Genomic DNA, 22,112 nt, shown 5'->3' on the forward strand with positions numbered 1-22,112 from the left:
CACCCCCTCTCAGCCAAACATTTGGATCAGTATAGGGCAGCAAAAACAAGAGTACAAGAAGCTGAGATGGGACGCAAGGAAGCTGCAATTTACCTCCTAGAGGGCCATGTTATTGTACGATAGTAAACATAACAATGCAACAACATTTTTTGAAACCAAATATGATTGGAGACCAACCTGCAGCACAATTATAATATCCCAGAACATACTCGGGTCTCCTATTTAAGACATGTATTTGCCAATAAGCAACCAACCATTACTGATACTCTGCAAAATTGGTCCAGCACCTTGACCGTTCCACATCAGAAGTCTAACCTTACGGCTTCTGCAGCAGGACCAAACACTGTCCACCCCAGAAAGCATGGGACCAAGTCACAACTCTAAAAACAGAACTCTCAACAATCATCACAGATCAAGTAGGGGAGCTTAGGCACTCAGCTCATAGGGTATACCGCAGGCAATTTACAAACAAAATCTGCAGTTTTTGGGGGATAAATACACCAACCTATTCAATCACGCCGTTATTTCAGGTCCAGTCCCAGACAATTGGCGTGGTTCCAGCTAAAACCCAATTTTTAAGGTTATGACCGGTCTAAACGGGAAAACTATTGCCAAATAGCGATACTGGATGCTGAGGCAAAGTATTTCGCATCAGCTCTTAATCGGACTAACTACTTGGGCCCGCACAACAAACATAAATCCCCATAAATCAGACCAGGTTCATGAAAAGCATCGAGACAACAGGAAAAATCTTGGCACCGACAGGCTGAAACAAAAAAGAACTCGCACTTCATCTACGCTTGGTAGATTTCAAGTTGGCTTTTGATGGTGTCGATAACGACAAACTTTGGTCGAAACATGTCAAACAGGGCATTCCCCAGCCTCTCACAAGTGGGATACTACTATTGTATGCCAATACCTGCTTCCGAATTCCGAATACAAATAGGTAATGGCACCCAGGTCTTCAAAAAAATAAGGACATATCATGGCCTCAAAATGGCCTGTGTCCTTGTACTTTCTCTCTCCAACCCATTCTTAGCAGACCTAACAGTCACCTGATCAGATAAAAGGTGACCCAACTCTATTTGGTACACTGTCGACTAAGCCATTTACTGTAATACAGACAAATCAAGTTGGTGTGCTGTATCTAATAGACGCACTTTCTAAATAAACCCTGGAGAATATGCTGGAAATCAACAGGAAGAAGACCAAAGTCATGACAATCTCAGCCATTAACAATCACATGAAAAGTTGGTTCCTTCATGGCCAGCCACTTGAGCATGAATAAGTCTACAAATATTTACGGGTTCTGGTCGACAAAAGATCATTTCTTTCATAAAAGCACAACCTACTCAGAAAGAGTAATGCCCTCACAGCTGTAATTTGCACCTTAGACATAAATGGTCCTACCTTAATCAATAATGCGGAAGGTCATTGCATCAAAACTTGTGCCAACACTCACCCATGGAAGCAAGGAGCTGCGTGGTTGTGATGTAGCCCTGCTCTAAGGTTTGTTAATAAAAACATACAAGCACTTTTTAAGCTCCCAAGGACGACATCACTGGCTCAGATTCGTTTAGAATTGGGTCTTCATAAGCAATCCGTCGCCAGACAGTGTGCCTTCATCAGGTGGTATTACAGGCTACAGTGCTCAGAAGAAAACTCTATCAACACATTGTTGTCAGTCATTGTGAAATTCCTCAGAGGCACGCTTCAATCCTATTTGCAAAGATACATCAGCAACATGGAAATTCAATCTTTATGGGATCTGTTTCTACTTTATAAGGCTTTCAAAAAAAGATACTAAATACATCAATAAGGACAAAAAGGCTTTGTCTAAATGACCACATGCATGAATGCCGCTTAACACCTATAAAACTATGAACCCCGAATTCCACTTTGGAGCCCCTATTTCAGTCATTATGAAACAGAATTTCGTAGCCTTGAGGCTCAGGTTGTTTCCGTTGTAAGTGGGACAACCACCTTGGATTGCAAATCGGGTTGTGTGGTGCTCTAAAGAGGACCCAAATAATTTGCATCTGACACTGTCAACTCATAACATTTATTTCCAAGTTCCAAATCACTCATTTACACAAAGTTTTCACCGCGTCTTTTTTAAATGCTTTTAAGACTGCATTTATTTTAGAAAATAGTTTTATTTAGGCATTTATTATTGTGTGTGAAATAAATGCAATGGTTTTAATTAATTCGATGCCATAAACTAAACTTGAAACTTTAACTTGGATTATGTTTGATAGATTTTGCAAACTTTTCCTATGTCTTCTTAAGTGAAGGTGTCATCCCTCACCGAGCAGTCAAAGGGAAACTCCTAGTTTTTAGACAGAGCCTGGGCAGCGCATGCACTGCTCTGCGAGGCATGATGTATTCAAGTATGGACTTGAAGTCCAAACCCCCCCGTCCCCATATTTTTCATTGGCTTGTGTCATTGTCATTTGGAAACTGTGGCTTACATTGGTCAATAGGCTTAGTAGTCCTTCATTAGTACCGCTGTGTCTCATTTTGTAACCTTCCATCAGGACACCCCCTGTTACATGTGTTGTTATTTGGTAAGCTTTAATTACAGCCTCTGAGCACTATTTGGTTAAATGCTTTTTTTCTGCCTGCTGTTGTAATCAGGACACACTCTTCCCCCAATGCTTTATTATTTTCTTCATAGCCCGTCACGCCACGCTAATGCAGTGGTGGCTACGCCTTTAGATTGTTGTTTGCGGTCCGAACATGGATGCATGTTTTTTTCTTCTCTTTTTTAGGTCTCGACTGGCGTTCACTGCGCAGCAGTGTCGCGCAGCCGAGATTTTTTGATTTCCAGTACTGGGGCTTTAACCCGCCTCTCTTCCATTGGCTACCTCCATAAATTGAGGCTAGTTATTGGAAGAGAGATGGGTCAATCATTCTGGGAGCAGATTTGTGGGCGTTTGTGGTTTTTTAAGCCCCGCCCCCTTTGTTTCGTCATGCAGAGGTGGGCCATAGTGGGTGTTTCCCTTTTTTTTTCTCTTTCTTCAGGGCTGTTTTTTCGTCATTGTTAAAGTTTCTATTGCCGGGATGGATGTAGCGATTGCTTCGCTGCAGGCGCGCACCCCTCCTCAACCCCAGAGAGCCTGCGGAGGGCACCGCCAGAAGAAGACGTCCTCAGGTGAGTGCTTGCTGTTGTGCATCCCGCCCGCTCCACCCCCCGCGTTCGTTGTGCTTGTCTTGTTTATATTGTGTTTGTATTTCACTGCGCCATCGATGTCTCCCTTAACTGGCCAGGAGTCCCTCCTACGCACCTTACATTAGCTTCATAACTTCTAGCCAGTACTGGGCTTTAAACCACTGCTAGTAGATGTGGTTTTGTATCACTGCTAACACATTCTCTGGAGTTGCTCGTCTCCTCCCGCATTGCCGGTTCACGTCGCACATTCGGGCTTGCGGCTACCCGACCCCCCCCTCCTCCTGCAACATAACAGTTTGCACCCTGCTTGCACCTTCATCACGTACTCCGTGCTCTCTCTGGATCACAAGGTAAAGATGGGTCAGTTCACGAGACACCGATATTTTTAAACCACTGTGAGTAGATGTGGTTTTGTCGCGCTTCTAACACATACTCTGGAGTTCCTCGTCCCCTCCCGCATTGCCCGCTCACGTCGCACATTCGGGCTTGCGGCTACCCGACCCCCCCCTCCTACATAACCTAGTTTGCACCCAGCTTGCACCCTCATCACGTACTCCGTGCTCTCTCTGGATCACAAGGTAAAGATGCGCCAGTTCACGAGACACCGATATATTTAGGAAAAGCTTTATTCTGCACCTTCACATCACAGTCACTTGGCTGTCGGTCCCTTTCCTTGGCCGGATGTGACGTCTAGGCAGTACCGGTGTTTGGTACTGTTGAGTCTCCTCACAGGCCTGTGGCGCTGCTGCTTCAGTGGTTAGCCAGGACGCCCCGAGTCTGACTCTGAAGTGTTAGTCTTGGGTTCAGAGACTGCCAGGCGAACACATCCGCATGGACCTTTCTGTTAGGGAAAGGAAACACACGCTGCTGTGCAGTGCTAGCTCCCTGCAGAAATCTCTAATCTTTCATCCTCTCAGGTATTTGTGCTGATTTTACTCCTGGCCTTGCAGAACTCAGACTTTTCGTATCTAATTCCGTGTATATGTAAAGTATACGTCAACTTGCCAAGCTTCTCATGTACAGAGCTTTGATGCCCTTTGGGGCTGGGTTGGCATGATATCCAAGAGCTATTAAAATATCAATTCAAAGCAAAATTCACTGCGAGACCCGCGCAGACCGGGGGTGGGGCGGCAGCCACAGGGGGTCGTAGTTCAGAGTCCACTTCCTGTTAACCTTTCACATATTTAAGAGCTGGGGACTGCTGTCCATTGGGCTAAAGATCTGTGTAGATTTCAGCCAAGAGCCATGACCTATTGTCTAGGTACACACAGTCTATGGTCAGACTCAGAGGGGCACTGCACCCAGGGCATGCATGGATTTCCCATGGCATCTACGGCGACATACAGACTCCCAGCATCTTTGGCCTTACAGGCAGGCTTATGATATACGTGACTTGTACGCATCCACCTTCTATGGCCTTACATGTATGCATATGGCATTTGTGGTCTCACATGCATGCACATGCTATCTGGCGTGATATGCACGCACATGGCATCTATTTCTTGACATGCATGCACACTATTGTTCTACCAGGCATGCACATGACATCTATGACTTGATATGCAGGCGCATGGCATCTAGATGTTGACATGCATGTACACTCCGTCTGTGGACTAACGTGTATGCACATGCCATATTTGACTTGATATGCAGGCAGACGCCATCTATGGCTTGATATGCAGGCAGACGCCATCTATGGCCTCACATGCATGCATATGACTTCTATGGCTTGGCATTAAGGCATAACCTGTCTGGATCCTGTCTGTGTGTGGCTCTGTTTGTGTGTGGCTCTGTGTGTGTGTGCAAATGCAATAGGTCTCGCATTTGTGAGAGATTAAGCTATTGGCATTGTAAATGACAATGCCATTTATCTGTTTTCAAAACCAACACAAATACAAAATTTGTCATTTACAATGCCAATAGCTCTAACTTTTACAAAGGTGAGACCGTTGCATTGTAAATGCTTGTTCACTTGTTTACAAGCGCCCATGCGGCGCTTTCACTTTAATGTCGGCCACACCCCTTTCTTTAGAAGAGCCGCGTCTAAAGAAAGGTGTGCACCGCTATTAAAGTGAAGCCACTGCATGTGGCACTTTTACACATACAGGGAAAAAAAATTGTCTGTTAACTTGACAAACATTTTTTTTGTGAAAGCGCCCAAAACCCATCTTTCACTTTAATGGCGGACACGGCCTAAAGAAAGGGCCGTGGCCGATGATAATTTGAAAGCGTGGCGTGGGACGCTTTTCCAAAAATTGCATTTGCGATGCATAAGGTCTCGCATTTGCAAGAGTTTGAGTTACTGGCATTGTCATTTACGATGCCACTAGCTCAAACTCTCGTAAATGCGAGAGCTATTGAATTGCAAATGCTCGTTTACTGTCCTTGCTTCAACTGTGGAGTCAGAATAAGGTAGTGTAGTCAATAAAGGAATTTCTGTTATACAAAAATTGTTTCCCAGCGAAGGGAGTTCATATCAACAAGGAATGCTTCCAACGTTAGGCATTGCTTTTGGTGGTAAGTAAGGCATAGGTAACTGAGGCGGCTGCTGAAATAGAGGATCTATTTATTTTATTTATTTATTTTCCACATTTGTTAAGCACACTGTTACCGAAACGGTGTCCTAGCTCTAATGTTGATTTTAGACACTTGTGATTTTAGGAAAGGCGAGGAGGGGGTACATATACATTTGAACTTACTGGTGACAAATTAGGTTCCATAGATAGAAATAGTTAACGTCCTGAGAAAATATGAAAGCCTTGGAGGGTGGAGGTGTATTCATACCATACAATACTATAGTGGGACAATACAGTGGCTTCATGTTGGCTGTGCTCAGATCCTGGAGTACAAACAGCTGCACAGTGCCTTCGCCAGCCCTTTTCTATTTTCAGAGTACTGTTACTGCTCTGTGCCTTGGGCAGAACACAGGCTGTGGGGGGGGATCAGACAGTGTTGGAGGATGCATAATGGATGACAGACATTCTGGCAACTGAGGAACTAGCGATTTACCTTTTGCCAAAACAGTGTTTGACATTGTTGCATTTCTATAAAATGTTTGTAGAAAAAAAGTTTCAAATTGTCTAAAGGTAACTTAATGGGTAAGCCGACTACAAAATCATGGTGTTTCACGTTTAAATGACAAATGCAATTTTTAGGTCTCGCCCGAGACAATGCGCTTGCGCATTGCTGGCGGGATTATAGTAAGGGGAAAAGAAAAAAGTCTACCAAAGTGACACAAATGCAATTTTTAGGCCTCGCCCAAGACAATGCGCTTGCGCATTGCTGGCGAGATTATAGTAAGGGGAAAAGAAAAGTCTACCAAAGAGCTTTAAAAATGCGGTTTATGGCCAGTGCATGTGAGGCATTCAAGCGCGAAGCTGGCATCTGGACTGCTTTCACCAGCGCGCGCTCCGTCACTTCCTGTTCCCTCTTTTACTTTCGTTATCGCTCACACCCCATATGCTCGTTCCCTCCCACCCTTCCTTTGATGCCAGAGGGCTTTGGAATGCGGATTATGGCCAGTGCGTATGCCTCACCATTTGCTCCCCTGCCCCCCGCATCAGACTTCAAAGGCAGCCGCAACTCCAACCTCCATCACTCGGGGACACCGACCACTTCACTCGGGGACACCGACCACTTCACTCGGGGACACCGACCACTTCACTCGGGGACACCGACCACTTCACTCGGGGACACCGACCACTTCACTCGGGGACACCGACCACTTCACTCGGGGACACCGACCACTTCACTCGGGGACACCGACCACTTCACTCGGGGACACCGACCACTTCACTCGGGGGCATCACTACGGAGCTACAGGGCTCAAATTGCTGGCACACATTATTTACGAACACCGCCAACAATGGACCTATAAGATGCACCGGACTGTCACCCGCTCGTTTTGAGGAGATTCACTTTATTGTAAACATTTTGCTGGTGTCCTGTAATCTCTTGTCAACTTCTCAATAAAGTAGTTTAAAAAAAAAGGGGGGGGGGCGGCTTTTCGATCACTGACATTTCAGCACCTCGTCAGGAGCAGTAAGAGCTATGAAAATCTACAATAAAGCTGTGTTTTGGCTTTCAAAAGTCTTTATCCTGAATCAGAATGCGCTCGCATGTATTTGTTTTTGCAGTTTTTATATAGCGCTATGTAGTAAGCTAGTTCCAGGCGTAGAAGGCACACAGCAGAAGTAGCCAGGTGGTATCTTTCAAGTTATTCATTTAGTTCTTATCCTAGATTGCAGCCACACCAGGAGCAGCCTGCTAGCTGCTCGGCCCATCTTCCCAACGGTCACATACCTAACAGGCACTAAGGCATTCCACTCATGTCAACATTCCACCCAGAACACTCACAATGGCTGAGCAGCTAGTTACAAGGTAAAGGGAAAAACTATAACATTAAGATATTACATTATCTTCTCCCTTTAAAGACTAAAATAAATTAAACCATACTAAAGATGAACCATACACAAAATTTACACAAGTAATAAATACCACGAGAAAACAGACCACCCAAAAGGAAGAAAGTGAAAAGATTTACACAAACTATCACCATCCTCTAAAGGAAAAAAAAAAAAAAAAAGAAAAACAAGCATTTGCAATGCAATAGGTCTCGCAGTTAGAGTTTGAGCCATTGGCATTAAATGGCAATGTCTTTTATGTATGTGTTGATTTTTAAAACGTTAAAAGGCATTGCCATTTACAATGCCAATAGGTTAAACTCTCGCAATTGCGAGACCTATTGCATTGAAAATGCTTGTTTTCTACTGTTTTCATTTACAATACAACGAACAGAACGCAAAGCACCCATTCACTCCAGTGGAAGCATATTTATCCTTTTAAAGGAAATGGCCTTCATCCTCCCGCAACGGTAGTCATAACATTGTATAACACTGGAAATACGAGTTGCTGTGCCAGGAAGTAATGCTGTGAGCAGCGCCAGAGTCACGCATGGCACACGTATCAGGTAGAGGGGGAGCTTGCTGTTGCTCTGCCCAACCCCCATCAACAATTGGCTGTGTCCCATTCTGTCCCATAAGTGCCCTCTTGAACTGCCTGAATCCCACGAACATAGCCTCCTCGGAGCCCTTTTACAGTGCACCAGGCTGACGAGGTGTGGGAACGTGCAGTCACACTAGTGCTCCGCAGAGTTCCCTACATGAAGATGCTACCTACCATTGTAATGGTTGCTGGGCTTTTGGCAAATACAAGCAGTAATGGACCTAACCCGCTGGTACACAGGGGGTTGCACTACGGCTGAAGTCTTCCTCAAAGATGAGGCACAGGAATTCTATAGACTACCTCTGGGCCAATTCGTGAGAAATGCCCAGATCTCCCACACAGCCCAGAAGATAGGGCGGCGGCCCACCTTCCCTGCAGAGCCGGAGGACTCCTATACACTACAGCGGTTATTGGCATCTGGCACCACTGGGGAAATTATCTCTCGCATGTATAAAGCCCTGAAACTGAACTGCAGGGTGGACGTGGAGCCGATTCGGAACAGGTCATCATCAGAAGAATTATCTCTTCCCCTCACAGATGCAGAGTGGCGACAGGCATAAGTGGCAAGCAATTCTCGGTTTAAACTCACAGTTTCAGTATTTGCACCGCACTAATCTCTACGCCAGAGGCTCCAGAAGATTTATGCAATACACTCCTCTGGATGCCCACGCTGCGGGTTCGAACCAGCAACATTCCTGAGGAACTATTGGGCCAAAATGTTGAGCGTACTGAGTGAGATTACCAGGGTCCACATCCAAACACTGCCTCCTAAGCATAATTCTGGCACCCAAAAAGGGGGCCAAAATGCTGTATAAATTTACTCTACTGGGTCGAGTCCAGGCTAAACCCTACCTTGCGATACATTGGACACAACGTCATCCTCCCACTTGCTAGCAGGGCGGAGCCCCGGAGGCGGCCGAAGGGCAGGGGCTACGAATCCTGCGCAGCCGCCGTCATGCCCTGCCCGTAGCAGCAGAAAGTTAGCAGGCTGGAAGTCGTCAGCCTGTCCCTGCTAGGGAGCCCCTGGGCGCGTCGCCCCCTCCCGCCCACCCATTGGGAGCAGAGGACCTGGCGCTCCAGAAATTATTATCCTCAACAGCAGCGGTGATGAGCGAAGCAGGTGAGAGGGAGGCACGGCGGGGGCCCGTGCAGGAGCGGACTCCCATAGACGCAGACTCCAGCGTGTGTGTGCGCGTGTGCCTGCGCGTGTATGTGTTATTCACTTGCTGGGAATGTGGGCTAGGAGATGTGCACGGCGCAGGGCTGTACGTGCGGGCACACGCGATGAAATCGCCGACGGCCCTGCGCGTGCCCATCCCCTGTCCAACATTCCCAGCAAGTGCATAACAATAGGTCTTTTCGCTGGACAGCAGCACTTCGCGCTGCTTGCACCAGCTAGACCTAAAAAGAAGAGCAAAGAACGTTAAGCTCACTAACAAAAAGTGAGGAAACCACATGAAAATACATGTGAAACAAAGTGCAACGAAACAGTAGAAAAAGACTACAAGAACTCTACACCGTGACGAAACACTTGGGAGTGACACCCCCCCCCAGAACTCAACAGAATGGGTGGACCACACCCATGTACCTACTCCATAAAATGTTAATGAAAACACTATGGTGGACCGCACCCATGTACACACTCCTTAAACTTGAATAAGACAATGGGTGGGCCTCACCCATGTACATACACTAAAATATGGTTGGACCGCACCCATGTACATACACCAAAATATGGGTGGGCCACACCCATGTACATACACCAAAATATGGGTGGACTGCACCCAAACATGGGAAAATGGGACTCCGGCTCATAAAGCAGACTGTATATAGGACGGACACCCATTACGCATAAGATAGGTGGGACCAACACCCCTATACACAGTAGATGAGATAAATACCCACTACCCATAACGTAGTTGGGACTAACACCCCCATAACCATTTGGCCCCAACACCAATGGCACAAAATATTTGCCCGTCCATTATAGTCACATGTGAAACCACTATTATCCATCCAGCCACACCAACACCAACCACCCCCTCAGCTTTTATGGAAGGAACATGACCACCCATACGACATCGCAAATTCCGTGGCAGTAAAACAAATACATATTTGGAGTGCCACCCCCTTCAGTTTAAACACAACACAAAGCCACCTCAACTGACAGTAACAGCCACCCAGCATTCCCCAACCATTACCACACGTTACCCCATGTGCTTCCCTCACACACACTAACAAGGCCAGCCATCATGCAGCCTTGCTCCAGCTTGCCTTGTCAACGTCACAACCACACATCTAACTCGGAACTGACATTGCCCTCATCTGCAGTGTCACCATGGCTCCAACATTAAGTCCTAGTTATTTCTCTTCCCCCCAAAAGTAATATAAAAAAATAAAAAGGTGGACTAAAACACTGTCCTCTATTACCATTGTTGCACTTATATTAGCAGAGCCAGTCATCCTCTCTCCCAGCAGGTCCATCGGAGCATTCAGGTACATGTCGATCTTGTGTACTCCGTTGCAAATGGTTTTCAGGGTCATCCTCCAGTCGGGGGTCTGGGCTGCTTGTTCTTGGCAATACACTGGAGACACAGACCACATCTCACAAGCTAGGAGAGCCAACAGCAGCCAAAGCATGCTGCCTGACATCAGTGACAGCCACGAGGCTACTGACAACAGGAGCGGTTATACTGTATGTACTCCAGTGCCAATTCTCACAAGCCTCTTGCTTGCAGAGTCAACAAAAACAGCATGTCCTTTCTTTAGGTCTATGCCCGGCCAAGGAAGCCTCAGGCATTGGAGGAGGATTCGGATTGGATTACAATTGACGTAAATTAGGAGAGAGAATGTAAGTACACAAGTAACTGTGTTCTATGTAGACTAGAGTGACCCTAAAGCCCCCAGCACTTCCTTACAGTTGAGTCAGCAGGTGAAGGACCGTCCTACCAGATGAGTCTTTAGGCATCGGCGGAAGAGTTGAGGTGCACGCACGGTCCTCATTTCCTCAAGGGGAGTTTTCCATCGGGTAGAGGTAGCTCAGAGAAGGGGTATTCCCACTGCCGCTACGCCTGCCGGGAGCTCACGCGCTTCAGATACGGAGTTGCGGCTTCTAAATGCCACTCTCGCCTCTAAGTCCGAGCCAGTGCCCACACGCCAGTAATACTAAGCAGGGGCAAGTGCATAGGGCAACGCACAAAATGTGTTTCCACAAAATATATATTACAGAAGAATAAGTAGACCCCTATGCTTATTGCACCCATGAAGCATGCTTGTTTTTCGGGTTAACCGGCGCTCGGTTAACAAGCGGGGGGGGGGGGAGTGCAGTCGAGAGCAGGGACATGCAGCCTTTACCTTTAGGAGCGAGCGAGATAATTGCTAACAGATGGCGCTGCTCGCTCCGCAAGGGAATCGGCAAACGTGCACATGTTGCCATGCAAAGCGTTCATGTTTTTGGGAGAAAAAGTGAATCGATTCCAAGAGGTCTCCTCCTATGCAGCGCATGCATGCTGCATAGGCGAGACCTAATGAGAACAAGTGTGAAAAACACAAGTTGACCAACTTGCAGTACATAACGACTGAAAAACACTCTACTATTAACAGTGTGACTAAACTAACAACCCAGGTGAAAGGGGCAAAACACCCATTCAAAATAGAAATTGGCTTACAAGAGATACAATGCCAGTCACCCAAAAGAGTTAAGTATGAAAAACAAAAATCGCCCTCGCTCAGAACAAGCATTTGCAATGCAATAGGTCTCGCATTAATTAAGTTTGAGCTATTGGCATTGCTAAATATTGCAACACCAATTGCAACAAAAGTCTATAAATTGTAGGCCAAAAAAATGTGAATTTATTTTTGTAGCAATGGTGGCATACTGCGCTTTAGATGAATATGTGTAAAAGTAAAGTGCGCCATACTGCGATTGCTACAATAGATAATTGTGGATGCGTTAATTGATGTGTGCACTGATGGCTGGTGGAAGCGTGCGCCTGGTGGAAGCGTGCACTGACGGCTGGTAGTGTGTGTGTGCCCGGTGAAAGAGTGCACTGATGGCTGGTGGTGTGTGTATGCCCGGTGAAAGCGTGCACCGACGGCTGGTGGTGCGTGTGCGCCCGGTGAAAGCGTGCACCGACAGCTGGTGGTGTGTGTGTGCCCCGTGAAAGCGTGCACTGACTGCTAGTGGTGTGTGTGTGCCCCGTGAAAGCGTGAACTGACAGCTGGTGGTGTTTGTGCCCAGTGAAAGCGTGAACTGACAGCTGGTGGTGTTTGTGCCCAGTGAAAGCGTGCACTGACAGCTGGTGGTGTTTGTGCCCAGTGAAAGCGTGCACTGACAGCTGGTGGTGTTTGTGCCCAGTGAAAGCGTGCACTGACAGCTGGTGGTGTTTGTGCCCAGTGAAAGCGTGCACTGACAGCTGGTGGTGTTTGTGCCCAGTGAAAGTGTGCACTGACAGCTGGTGGTGTTTGTGCCCGGTGAAAGCGTGCACTGACAGTGTGGTTGTATGTGTGGTTCGGTGTGCTCCGTGGGCTAAATAAGAAAGTGAAATCAACATAAAAAATATAAGCTGGTAGAGACGTGTTAACTTTGAGGCAAAGAAAAAGCTCACCATTGATAAATAGGATCCAGTTCATTGACTGACTTTTCAGAGTGAACACCAGATCCTACTGATACCTGACATTTCACGAGTCGAGCAGCAGATCCTTTAATGATGTAGAGTGGAGAGAGAGTACATTTGATTTACCTGCCCTCCAGAAAACAATCCTGCGACAGAGAAGCCTATCAAGACAGAGCGACAAAACCCTTCTCTCACATAGAAGTTTTCAATTTACATTATCGCCTGGTTGGCAAGATGAACAGGAAACACGCTCCTAAACCGATGTGTTAATCAGCATACAAACCCAAGATGGCTGCACGGACGTGAAACTGAGCAGGATGGCTCACAGCACGTCCGTGCATGCGGGCGGCCCCAAACAGCAATTCAAAGGGAACTGCAAGGAACGTCACAGGGGATCCATGGAGGCATGGCAGTACACAATGACTAAGGTAAGATTCCGTGCAGTAAAAGGCACGTGCTGTATTTTTAAAAACAGACAGCGGTTAAACTGCAAAATATGTTACTCCAAATAATTTTTTTCATGTAGGTAATTTTCATTTTAACTCCATGCTTCCTCAGTTGTCTCTTATGTACCATTTCCTCCAGAAAATGTACTTGCGCAGACTCTGTGGTCATTATGGAACCACTACGTGTCCCATTTACTCTTTGTTTCTAGATTCTGTTGTTTCCTTCCAACTTGAAGACATCCAAGGCTTATCAACTTTAAACTTCCTTGATGTACCTTGTAAAACGTGGATAAGTCCCCATCCTTGTCGCCAAAAGAAGTAATCTAGTTCCAGACGTAGTGGTGACACAGCAGACGTAGTCAGGTGCTGTCTTTCAAGGTATTTATTTAGTTCTTAACATCATACATTGCAGCCCCACCAGGACAGCCTGCTAGCTGCTCAGCCCATCTTCCCAACTGTTACACAATAGGCACCCAGGCATTCCACTCATGTCAACATTCCACCAAGAACACTCCCACTGGCTGAGCAGCTAGTTACAAGGTGAAGGGCAAAACTATAACAAAGATATTACACGCTAACTCTACCGGACGGTATCAGAGTGATTTACATAAGTTCCAGTTCCATTACACACGGTCACGCGAATTTTTCTGAGGAAGACCAGCACTGTGAAATTAAGTGATATGCCCAGGATCACAGGATGTTGAGCTGAAGCTGAGACTCAGACCGCGCTAAAAATAACAAACAAAGAAGAGTGGGGTGCAAACATGGAGCGCAGGCTGCTAATGAAAACAAGCAGTTCAAGAGAGAGTGGTGGGCACAGGAACACAGCTGCCGCCTGCCGCTGCTCGCTCCCGAGAGCAAAATGCCATGGGAGTTAACATAACAAAAAGGTGGGACATGCACCCGCCTTTAGCCATGTGCGTGATTTCATTAGTGAAAGACACGCAAAAGCCAACCAGATTGTGGGAGGAGTCAGACCCACACGGAGATGTTTGGAGTACTTACAAGAAGCCTCCCGCAGCGCATTCGCGCTGCGCTAGGCTCGACCTAAAAAATCCGTAGAAATGTCAAATAATTTTTTATGAACTGGGGCGTTTGACATTTCCCTCCATTGTAGCTACTTTATGTTGCGAGTGCGAATGAATAACAAGCTTGTTTTCTTTATATCCACTCGTTAGAATCAGTAAATATGTACTACTACAGTAACGAGTGCTCTAGATTCCATGGGCAGATTGGATTTCTTAATTACAGCTCTGAAAGGCAACATAAATTTGTATCGAAACATACTAAAAAATACCACGGAAAAGACCAACTGGCCCCAAATGTGACATCTTATGGAGCACTAAAAATGTTTTTAGCTAAAATACACAAGCTATCTATTCTCAGGATGTGTAAAACAGAGCAACGGCTGTGTTCCATTGTCAGACAGCTAATAAAGCATCTCTCTGCAGAGCAAAGTTCTTCAGTTGCCAGTAATATAGCACAAGGTACTTCCTGGAAGGGGTGAGAACTGCAAACTCCTGAAAAGACTTCTAATGGAGAACCTGCCCCAAAAGCACGCATTTTGGAGGATAACAGTCTCACGGTCAGCAATACAGTATTGTTTTGGCAACCTTCCCTATTCCAAAAACAGTTTGTGTGGTCGCATACGTAGCTCGTCCCTTTGTATCATGTAAATAGAGCGCCATACCCCTGACAGTCACAAAGCTGTCTGATTTACACAGAGATCATGGGCGCAAGCCTGAATGCATGGCTAAAAAAGATGATGGTTGTACTTTTGTCTATGTCGGAGGTCAAGTGAGGTGTACAAGTATGGTAGGCTAATTTCACTGCACATAAGCATGGGGGTTGCCGAGTGAGAGAAGAGATCATGCTGATGCACCTGCAGATAGACACCTACCACATTTAAGATCAAACGTTATCGTAAATAGAGGCGAACAATGGTAATCATCAGTTGGATCCAAAAGACCAGCGGTATAAGGAGTACACCAAGGAGCGGCCAAGGACCAACCCACCTGAGGCACGATTAACCGGACGGGAAGTAGTTCAGTATTACAACTAAGAGCAACAGAGGGCAAACTCGACCAGGGCGCTATTAAGCAAAGTCATGGGCTTTATTATAGAGTCACCAAGGAGCAGGAGGACCAACTCAACTAGAGGAACTAGTAAGGCACCCACGCAATACTATAAAGGAGTCTGACCTAGGAGAGCGAGCTTAAGTTCACTGGTGGAACATTTGAGCAATTATTATATGGGGATCCATAGAGAACCTACTGCACATGGGCACTTAAGCTATTGGGAATTACAATATAAAGTCTATTCAGGATCGCTAAAGGATCAACCCCACAGGACAGAATGTGCAGGGTATATGATTGCAGTAAATAGGTTAGGAACCCACATTAGAGAGTTAAAGGCAAAACTCAAGGTAACAACAAACACAAGACTCTGCGGTCCTGTATTAGTGGACAACATGCAGTCAACTAGTGGGTTTTACCAGAAGACTGTCTCAGTTGAATGCTCCTTAGAAGTCTGGAAGAAGAAACAGCAAGGCAATTTCAAGGAAGGAAAGTAGTGAGGAGAACAGAAGGGGGCGCTGGTTCTTCACACCAACCAGCCTTAACAGAGAAGGCCCCATTGGCAGACCACCCATAACGTTGTCGCCATCTACCTGGAAACTCTAGTGGAAGGATTTATAAGGGGCCCGAGGGGACAAAAGGCAGGGTAACTATCCCAAACTGGAATGTCCAGGGGCAAGGCCAAAACAAAAGGGGGTCCAAATGACACCAGAGTCTATTAATTTAGAGGTAGAGTACATTAATTTAGAGGTAGAAACAATCAGGCCAGTCTCATTTGCAAAACCAAATAAGAAGTTAATCAGGTGCAGTAAAATCTCAGCATAAGTTTTTAAAAGCTACACAATAAGTCAAATAAATGACCCTTTATGGGCCAATCGAGCAAGAAACAACCCTTGAAGCGCAAACTCTGGAGACAAAATAAGACCTTTGGTCAAACCGATTTACCAGCTACACCGATACAGGGATCGTTACAACAGTTTTTCTTCCTGCAATGCTGGTATTCTACTTAGAAAGTAGTGTTTTATCTCCTATGATGGGAAGTTATACGGATTTTTTTTTGTTACATAATTTTATATAGCATGTCATGAACTTGACCCGAAGATATCAGAGGGCTTTACACAAGCACCAGTTCTGTTACATGAGGACACATTCATTTTTGTTAGGCACGGGGAGATTAAGTGATTTGTGAAGAATCACAGGATGTTGCCGTCCTTGAAGAGACTCAAACCTGGTACCCCATATTTGAGGTTGACCGCCCTAGCCTGTAGGCCAACACCTCTCCCCAACCTTACAAAGGTACTGCCACGGGGGCAATTCGTCCCCACAGATGCCAACTTATTTATGGGCTGGTGGGAGCAAACAATAGAATATAACCAATAAGTGGAACATGTTATAACGTATGTCAGATGTACAGTTGACCCAGTTAGCCAACAGGCCGTGGATGCACATATAAACAAGACTATTGACAAACTAGATTCAATAAAACCGCAGTACAGCTTTTTAATGAGCCATTCAATGCCTGCAATGGATCTGCGAACCAATCGAATAGGAAATATGCTTGTAATAATCCAAACCTTGCAAGCATTAAACATTTCGATCAAGCAGGCCCTCTATCAGTATGAGCCCAAAATGTTAGAGCATGCTTCTCTTTTAGGAAGGTCGGATTGCTGGGCAGTAAAGTACGTAACAGGAAACATAGATGTGATCACAAGTGTGGTTATTTTGGCAAGCCCATAGGAAAATATTTCTGGAACAGTGTTTTGATCAATAATAACTGACTTCCTTTAACCCCTTGGGCGCGTCCGCGATTCTGCGCCTGTGCAGCAGAATCGCGAGTGGATTTATGATGGCCCCCAGCCGTCATCAGCACACGAGCCCAGTGATGCATGATGGCTGGGGGCCGTCATCAGCATCGAAGGGGTTAATAAAAAATGTTCTGAACTCTCCCAAAGTTGCCCTCAACATTGATGTGTTAGAACTATCTGCAGATGGTCTGGGGGAAAGGAGTTTAGTTGTGTTTTTTAGGGTGGGGATGCGACAGGGGATTTGAGGATTCCCAAAAGCTGCATTTCCCACTTAACGTTACATATAAATTCTTGCTCTAACAGAGAGCAAAATACACTGAACACATGTACAACAAACTTATCAAAAAGTGTAAACTTAGTTTTGTGAATTGGCATGGAGTCAATTGATCACTATTTTGTTAAGTTGAAATAGTTCAATATATACGGATATCTGGTCTGCTACAACTGTAAAATGTTTTGAGTTGAAGAATTTTTAATGAAAAAAAAACTGACTAACGTTTTCCCATTTGGCCAGTTCCACGTTTACGAACCAGCTTTGAAGTTGACTCAGCCATGTTCATGCCCTTACACGTCACAGGTTACATTGCAAATAAGATCACAATCATCTACCTCATCAATATCTTGGCTACTGCAGATGTAATTGGATGGATGAAGCCCACCCGTCAGAAGCAGGATGTTACTGTAAAGAATACACAGAAAGGGTGGTCTTGATTTAGAGCCCTTTGGAAACAGCCCATATCTTTGGTTCAGTGGCTGTGACCATTGGGCATATAAAAGAAACCGTTGCCATTAAACAGATGTGGATAAGTGCAATTATTTGCAGCTTCACACAAGTGAGCCATGTCAGTGGTGCTATGATATTTAATGTCACAAGTATGTATAAGGACTGCGAAACTCCACCAATACACATCCTCAGACAAATGTAGCTGGAAGATTGCGCTACCACAACATCTAGATGTCCCTACAATGGTTACTCAATTAAACAGCTAAATTTCCACAGCGAGAAAACATTAAGAGAAATCATTTGTGATTTTAGTGAAATCATCAAATTTGTGAATATTTAATTTCACCACTAAGATCATATGTGAACATGCGCGAGGCCTTGTGCAGTGCTCTGGGCCTAGGATGTCACTAGAGCTGGCAAATGCTTGCCTGATTCAGGTTTTGAGTGAAAACAATGCATCCTTGCAGCCAACATTTTTTTTTTTCACTACAACGCACACAACTATCCACCCGTACAAAACATCTGGCAAATATTGTGATGGGGCATTTTCTTCATCTAATAAAGAATGGTATACAGTGATGCTGCATAGTGAGCAGGCGCACCTTAGACAATACACATGTCAGATAGTGTCTGGACAAAACGGACAGGCCTGTCATACAGGAAAATCTCTACAGAGCGTTATAACTCAAAATAAAAATCATGACAACCCCTACTTTTAAAGACTGATCGATACAAAGGGAAATGGAGAAGAGTATCAATGATGTGTACTAAAAAATTTTGTTTCAGATAAAGAAAATTATACAGTGTTGTCAACTAATAAGCGTAGGCCTACTTATGAAACTTACATTGAGAAAGAATATCATCTTTCTGGTGAAAATTATCACGAATTTGCAACATTTCTCATGCGGGCTACATGGAGAAGTGTAAACTCAGAAAAAAGACACCACTGTCTAAAATAGACAAAACATCACATCTAGAATGGAAGTATTTCACACACAAAAACACCTTAATTCTCAATGCATTACCATCTAAATAGTAAAAATAGTTTAACATGTCCTTCGCGTGGCATGGATGCAACTGTAGAGGTCTTAAAGAAAGGGCAAATTTCAAACTTTTCAAAAAATTCCTATTCTTAACAATGACATCTGTTGCTGGAAATAATTTCCCATTCAGGGACTTGCCTCAGATCAAAAAGGATAAGAAAACCAAAACAGTAGAGCTATCAAATGTGGAGTTCCCCGTCCATGCCATCCCCAAATTCCACACGTGGCGCATTAGCATGTTTTTGTTACCCTAGAAGGGTCACCACAAACCTATATGTTTATCAAAATAGGCAAAGGGAGTCTGAGAAGGGTTCCTATTTTTTAATACCTCAAGTTTCTCTTACTCGGAAAAACTTAAGGCGAACAGCATGTCTGGGTTCATGTGGACATGTACGGTCAGATTTTACATACCCATGGCCCCTTTGAAAAAGATATTACACACACGGGGGTCAATAAAGAGATAGAAAGGCAGAGAGTGCTACTTTGGTCATGTCAAGTAACACAAATGATATGCTTCCTAACAAAGGCAGTAGTGCTTCAAAGAGCAACTCATTTCTTTTTAAACAAAATACATTTAAAAAAGTACGGTGGTTGGAGGCAGCAACAGGATCTTAATGCACACCCTACACTGGGAACCCAAAGTGACACCTAAGCAAGCAAATGTGCCTGAAAGCAACGGATAACCTGATGTTCAAGTTCATTCAGAGAAAATGTTCTGGCATCTCACATTACCGCACGTGAGCAAGCACCGCTATCGTTGACTCCGCCTTTTAATTAGCATAAAAAACAACCATCAGGCTCAAAGGTTCTCAGTTCTTGTTCACAAATTTTGGTATGTAACGTAAATATAGACAGACCACAAATGTTTTTCTAGAGCAAGGCCCCAAATGTTATTTTTATTATTACTAACACAGACGCTGTACAGCAACGATGCAATATGTTTGACTGGAATCAACATTTGAAGAATTTGAGTATTGCTGAAAAACCATTTTACTCAAATGCCAAAGTAACCACTGAGAATTGTCATGGGCCGTTAGATTAGAGCAACTGTTTCTAAAGCACGACCAATTACATACAGTACGTGTGGCATCAGTAGAGCAATGATTCATTGGGGCGTGAGCAGTCTACGCTGGACGTGAACAGCTTTTCCCCGAAGGAATAAACAATTGGCCACGATCCTACAGGAGCGTACAACAAATGTATAGCTTATAGCCTTTCCAGCAAAAAAATATATAGAAAACAAGACATACAGAAAACTTCGAAGTTGTCGGTAAGCAATAAAAATCCTGCCGAAAGGGAGCTACTAAACCACCTTTCTGCGAGCAGCCTCAAGGCAATAATTACATCCAGCTGAATGAAAAATAATATTCCTTTAGTTAGTAATAATGCATTTTTGCCGGCACACGATCACACGTAATGTTTCAAGTGGGTTCCTAAGCCTTCTACCATATACACGTGTTTTTGTTAAGTCCTATAAATATTGACATGTAGAGAAACTAGCTGCTAGAGCGACACAATTAATAATAGCAAAACCTGGCGACTAAACATGGATTTCGACGTACAGCTACGCGCAAATGACTTTCTGCACACAAGGAGCGGAAAGGTGGGAGGGATTCCTCTACTGAAAATAATTTCCAGATGGTAATTTTCCAGAGAGGTCCGAGTGACCCGGTGGTAGACACTTCAGGAAAGGGATTGATGCACCCAGTACAGCCTGAGGCATGGGAGGGACAGGATGCACCCATGAGCGGCACCTATTCCAGCGATGGCGAGCACTATCCTTACTAACCTCAAACGTGTGGTTTATTGTGAAGCTGTTATTGATGCGAGATGGGTTTACCCTCGTCGATCTGCTCAACATGGATCGATGCAGAAATTAAGTTAACAGCAAACCTATATGTATACCGACGAGTATTTCCCTAAATAGTAGAATTTTACTTCCACCCCATTGCCAGAATACTCCCCGAGGTGATGGGCCACGCTTAACCGATACTGATTTTTTTTTTTAAATCAATGGGAGAATAAAGTGTCCTTTCCAATACTAAAACATCCCATGAATGTGTTACTGCAAACATCCGTAGAAAACCTACAAAAATATGGTCGCAATGCTCTTAAGGAAACCCAGAGGCACGTCGTCCAGAGCTGACAAGACCTCAAAGGCCAGCACACTAAAACATTGGAAGAAATATGCCTAGTATTGGCGCAAGGGGGGGGGGTCGTTTTTTTTTTTTTAATAAGCTTGTTATGAAGTGTGAAAAAGGGTTAGAGGAGAGAAAAATAAGAAACGAAGCACAGGAAAACATTCCAGCCGACGGATACAGTGCGACAGAAAAGAATGGATGAATTATGTGGCTCTGAAGATGGGAGGGGTGAAATAACGGTTGGGTCCCGGGCACAGGCCGAGGGCGCTGCGCGCACAAGAAAGGTGTGGCTTTGGGGGTCTCAGACCTAATGTGACTCCTAGTGGTTAGTAGGGGCGCGTCCATGCACGCAGGGCGCGGAGTCAGCCGTCACTCACCCGTCCCCGACCACCACACACTTGATGGCCTGCATGGTGGCTGCAGCGGCCCTGCTCTAGAGGACGGCGCTGACACTGGCGCTCGAACGGGTTAGCAACCCTCCTGATCCGACCTCGGCCGCAGGCGTTCCCAGAGACAGATCGCAGACTGAAGCAGCCACCACCCTAAACCAGGAGTAAGCTGCAGGGAAACAGGAAGTGCCGCGCAGGCGTACATCCGGCCTCACCTCCCGGCGCGCGCGGGGTTGGTAGTACTCACTACCGCATCATGGAAAGAAAAAAGGGACTACTACGCCCTACTTCTGATATTCAGGCCATCATCCAAACAGCGTGAACATTGACGGCCACCATTGGCTGATACCTATTGTGATATCTATGAACAATTGATCTAACCAACAAACAAATAAAATATATATGTCTTCGTGAACTAAATTGAATTAGAAGGGCTAGCGCTCCACGAAACAATAAGCCTACCAATAACATATCTTTCAAAATGTTCAAACATGCTCTTTATATTACATAGTTCTTTACGTGTCACACTAATGTAACCGTTTTCAAAACAACTAGTTGCTTTTCTTATTTTAAATGTCCAGGCACGTTTGTAGTTCCAAGATGGCCGCATGTTTAAGTACACCGTGAGTCCGTTCTGTTTATAGTAAAAAACGCGACCGTATCTGTGTTTATAAAAGGTAACAGCCATATTGGAACA

At 45.1% G+C, this 22,112-nt stretch overlaps 1 protein-coding gene across 2 annotated transcripts in view; it reads right to left on the minus strand.

Annotated features, from left to right (window-relative positions):
* The window catches only part of RAC1 (Rac family small GTPase 1), a 56,478-nt gene extending 34,815 nt beyond the window's left edge, over window positions 1-21,663 (minus strand). Inside the window, exon 1 of one of the 2 annotated variants that reach the window (XM_078665140.1) lies at window positions 21,404-21,663. In XM_078665140.1, coding sequence (XP_078521266.1) covers window positions 21,404-21,438 — 35 coding nt within the window. In that variant the 5' untranslated portion in view covers window positions 21,439-21,663. The remainder of the gene's footprint in view (window positions 1-21,403) is intronic. The other variant, XM_078665139.1, reaches the window with a different exon arrangement.
* Between the last annotated feature and the right edge of the window lie 449 nt (window positions 21,664-22,112).

Source organism: Lissotriton helveticus, chromosome 10, assembly GCF_964261635.1.
Source record: "Lissotriton helveticus chromosome 10, aLisHel1.1, whole genome shotgun sequence".
In the NCBI taxonomy this organism is placed as follows: Eukaryota; Metazoa; Chordata; class Amphibia; order Caudata; family Salamandridae; genus Lissotriton; species Lissotriton helveticus.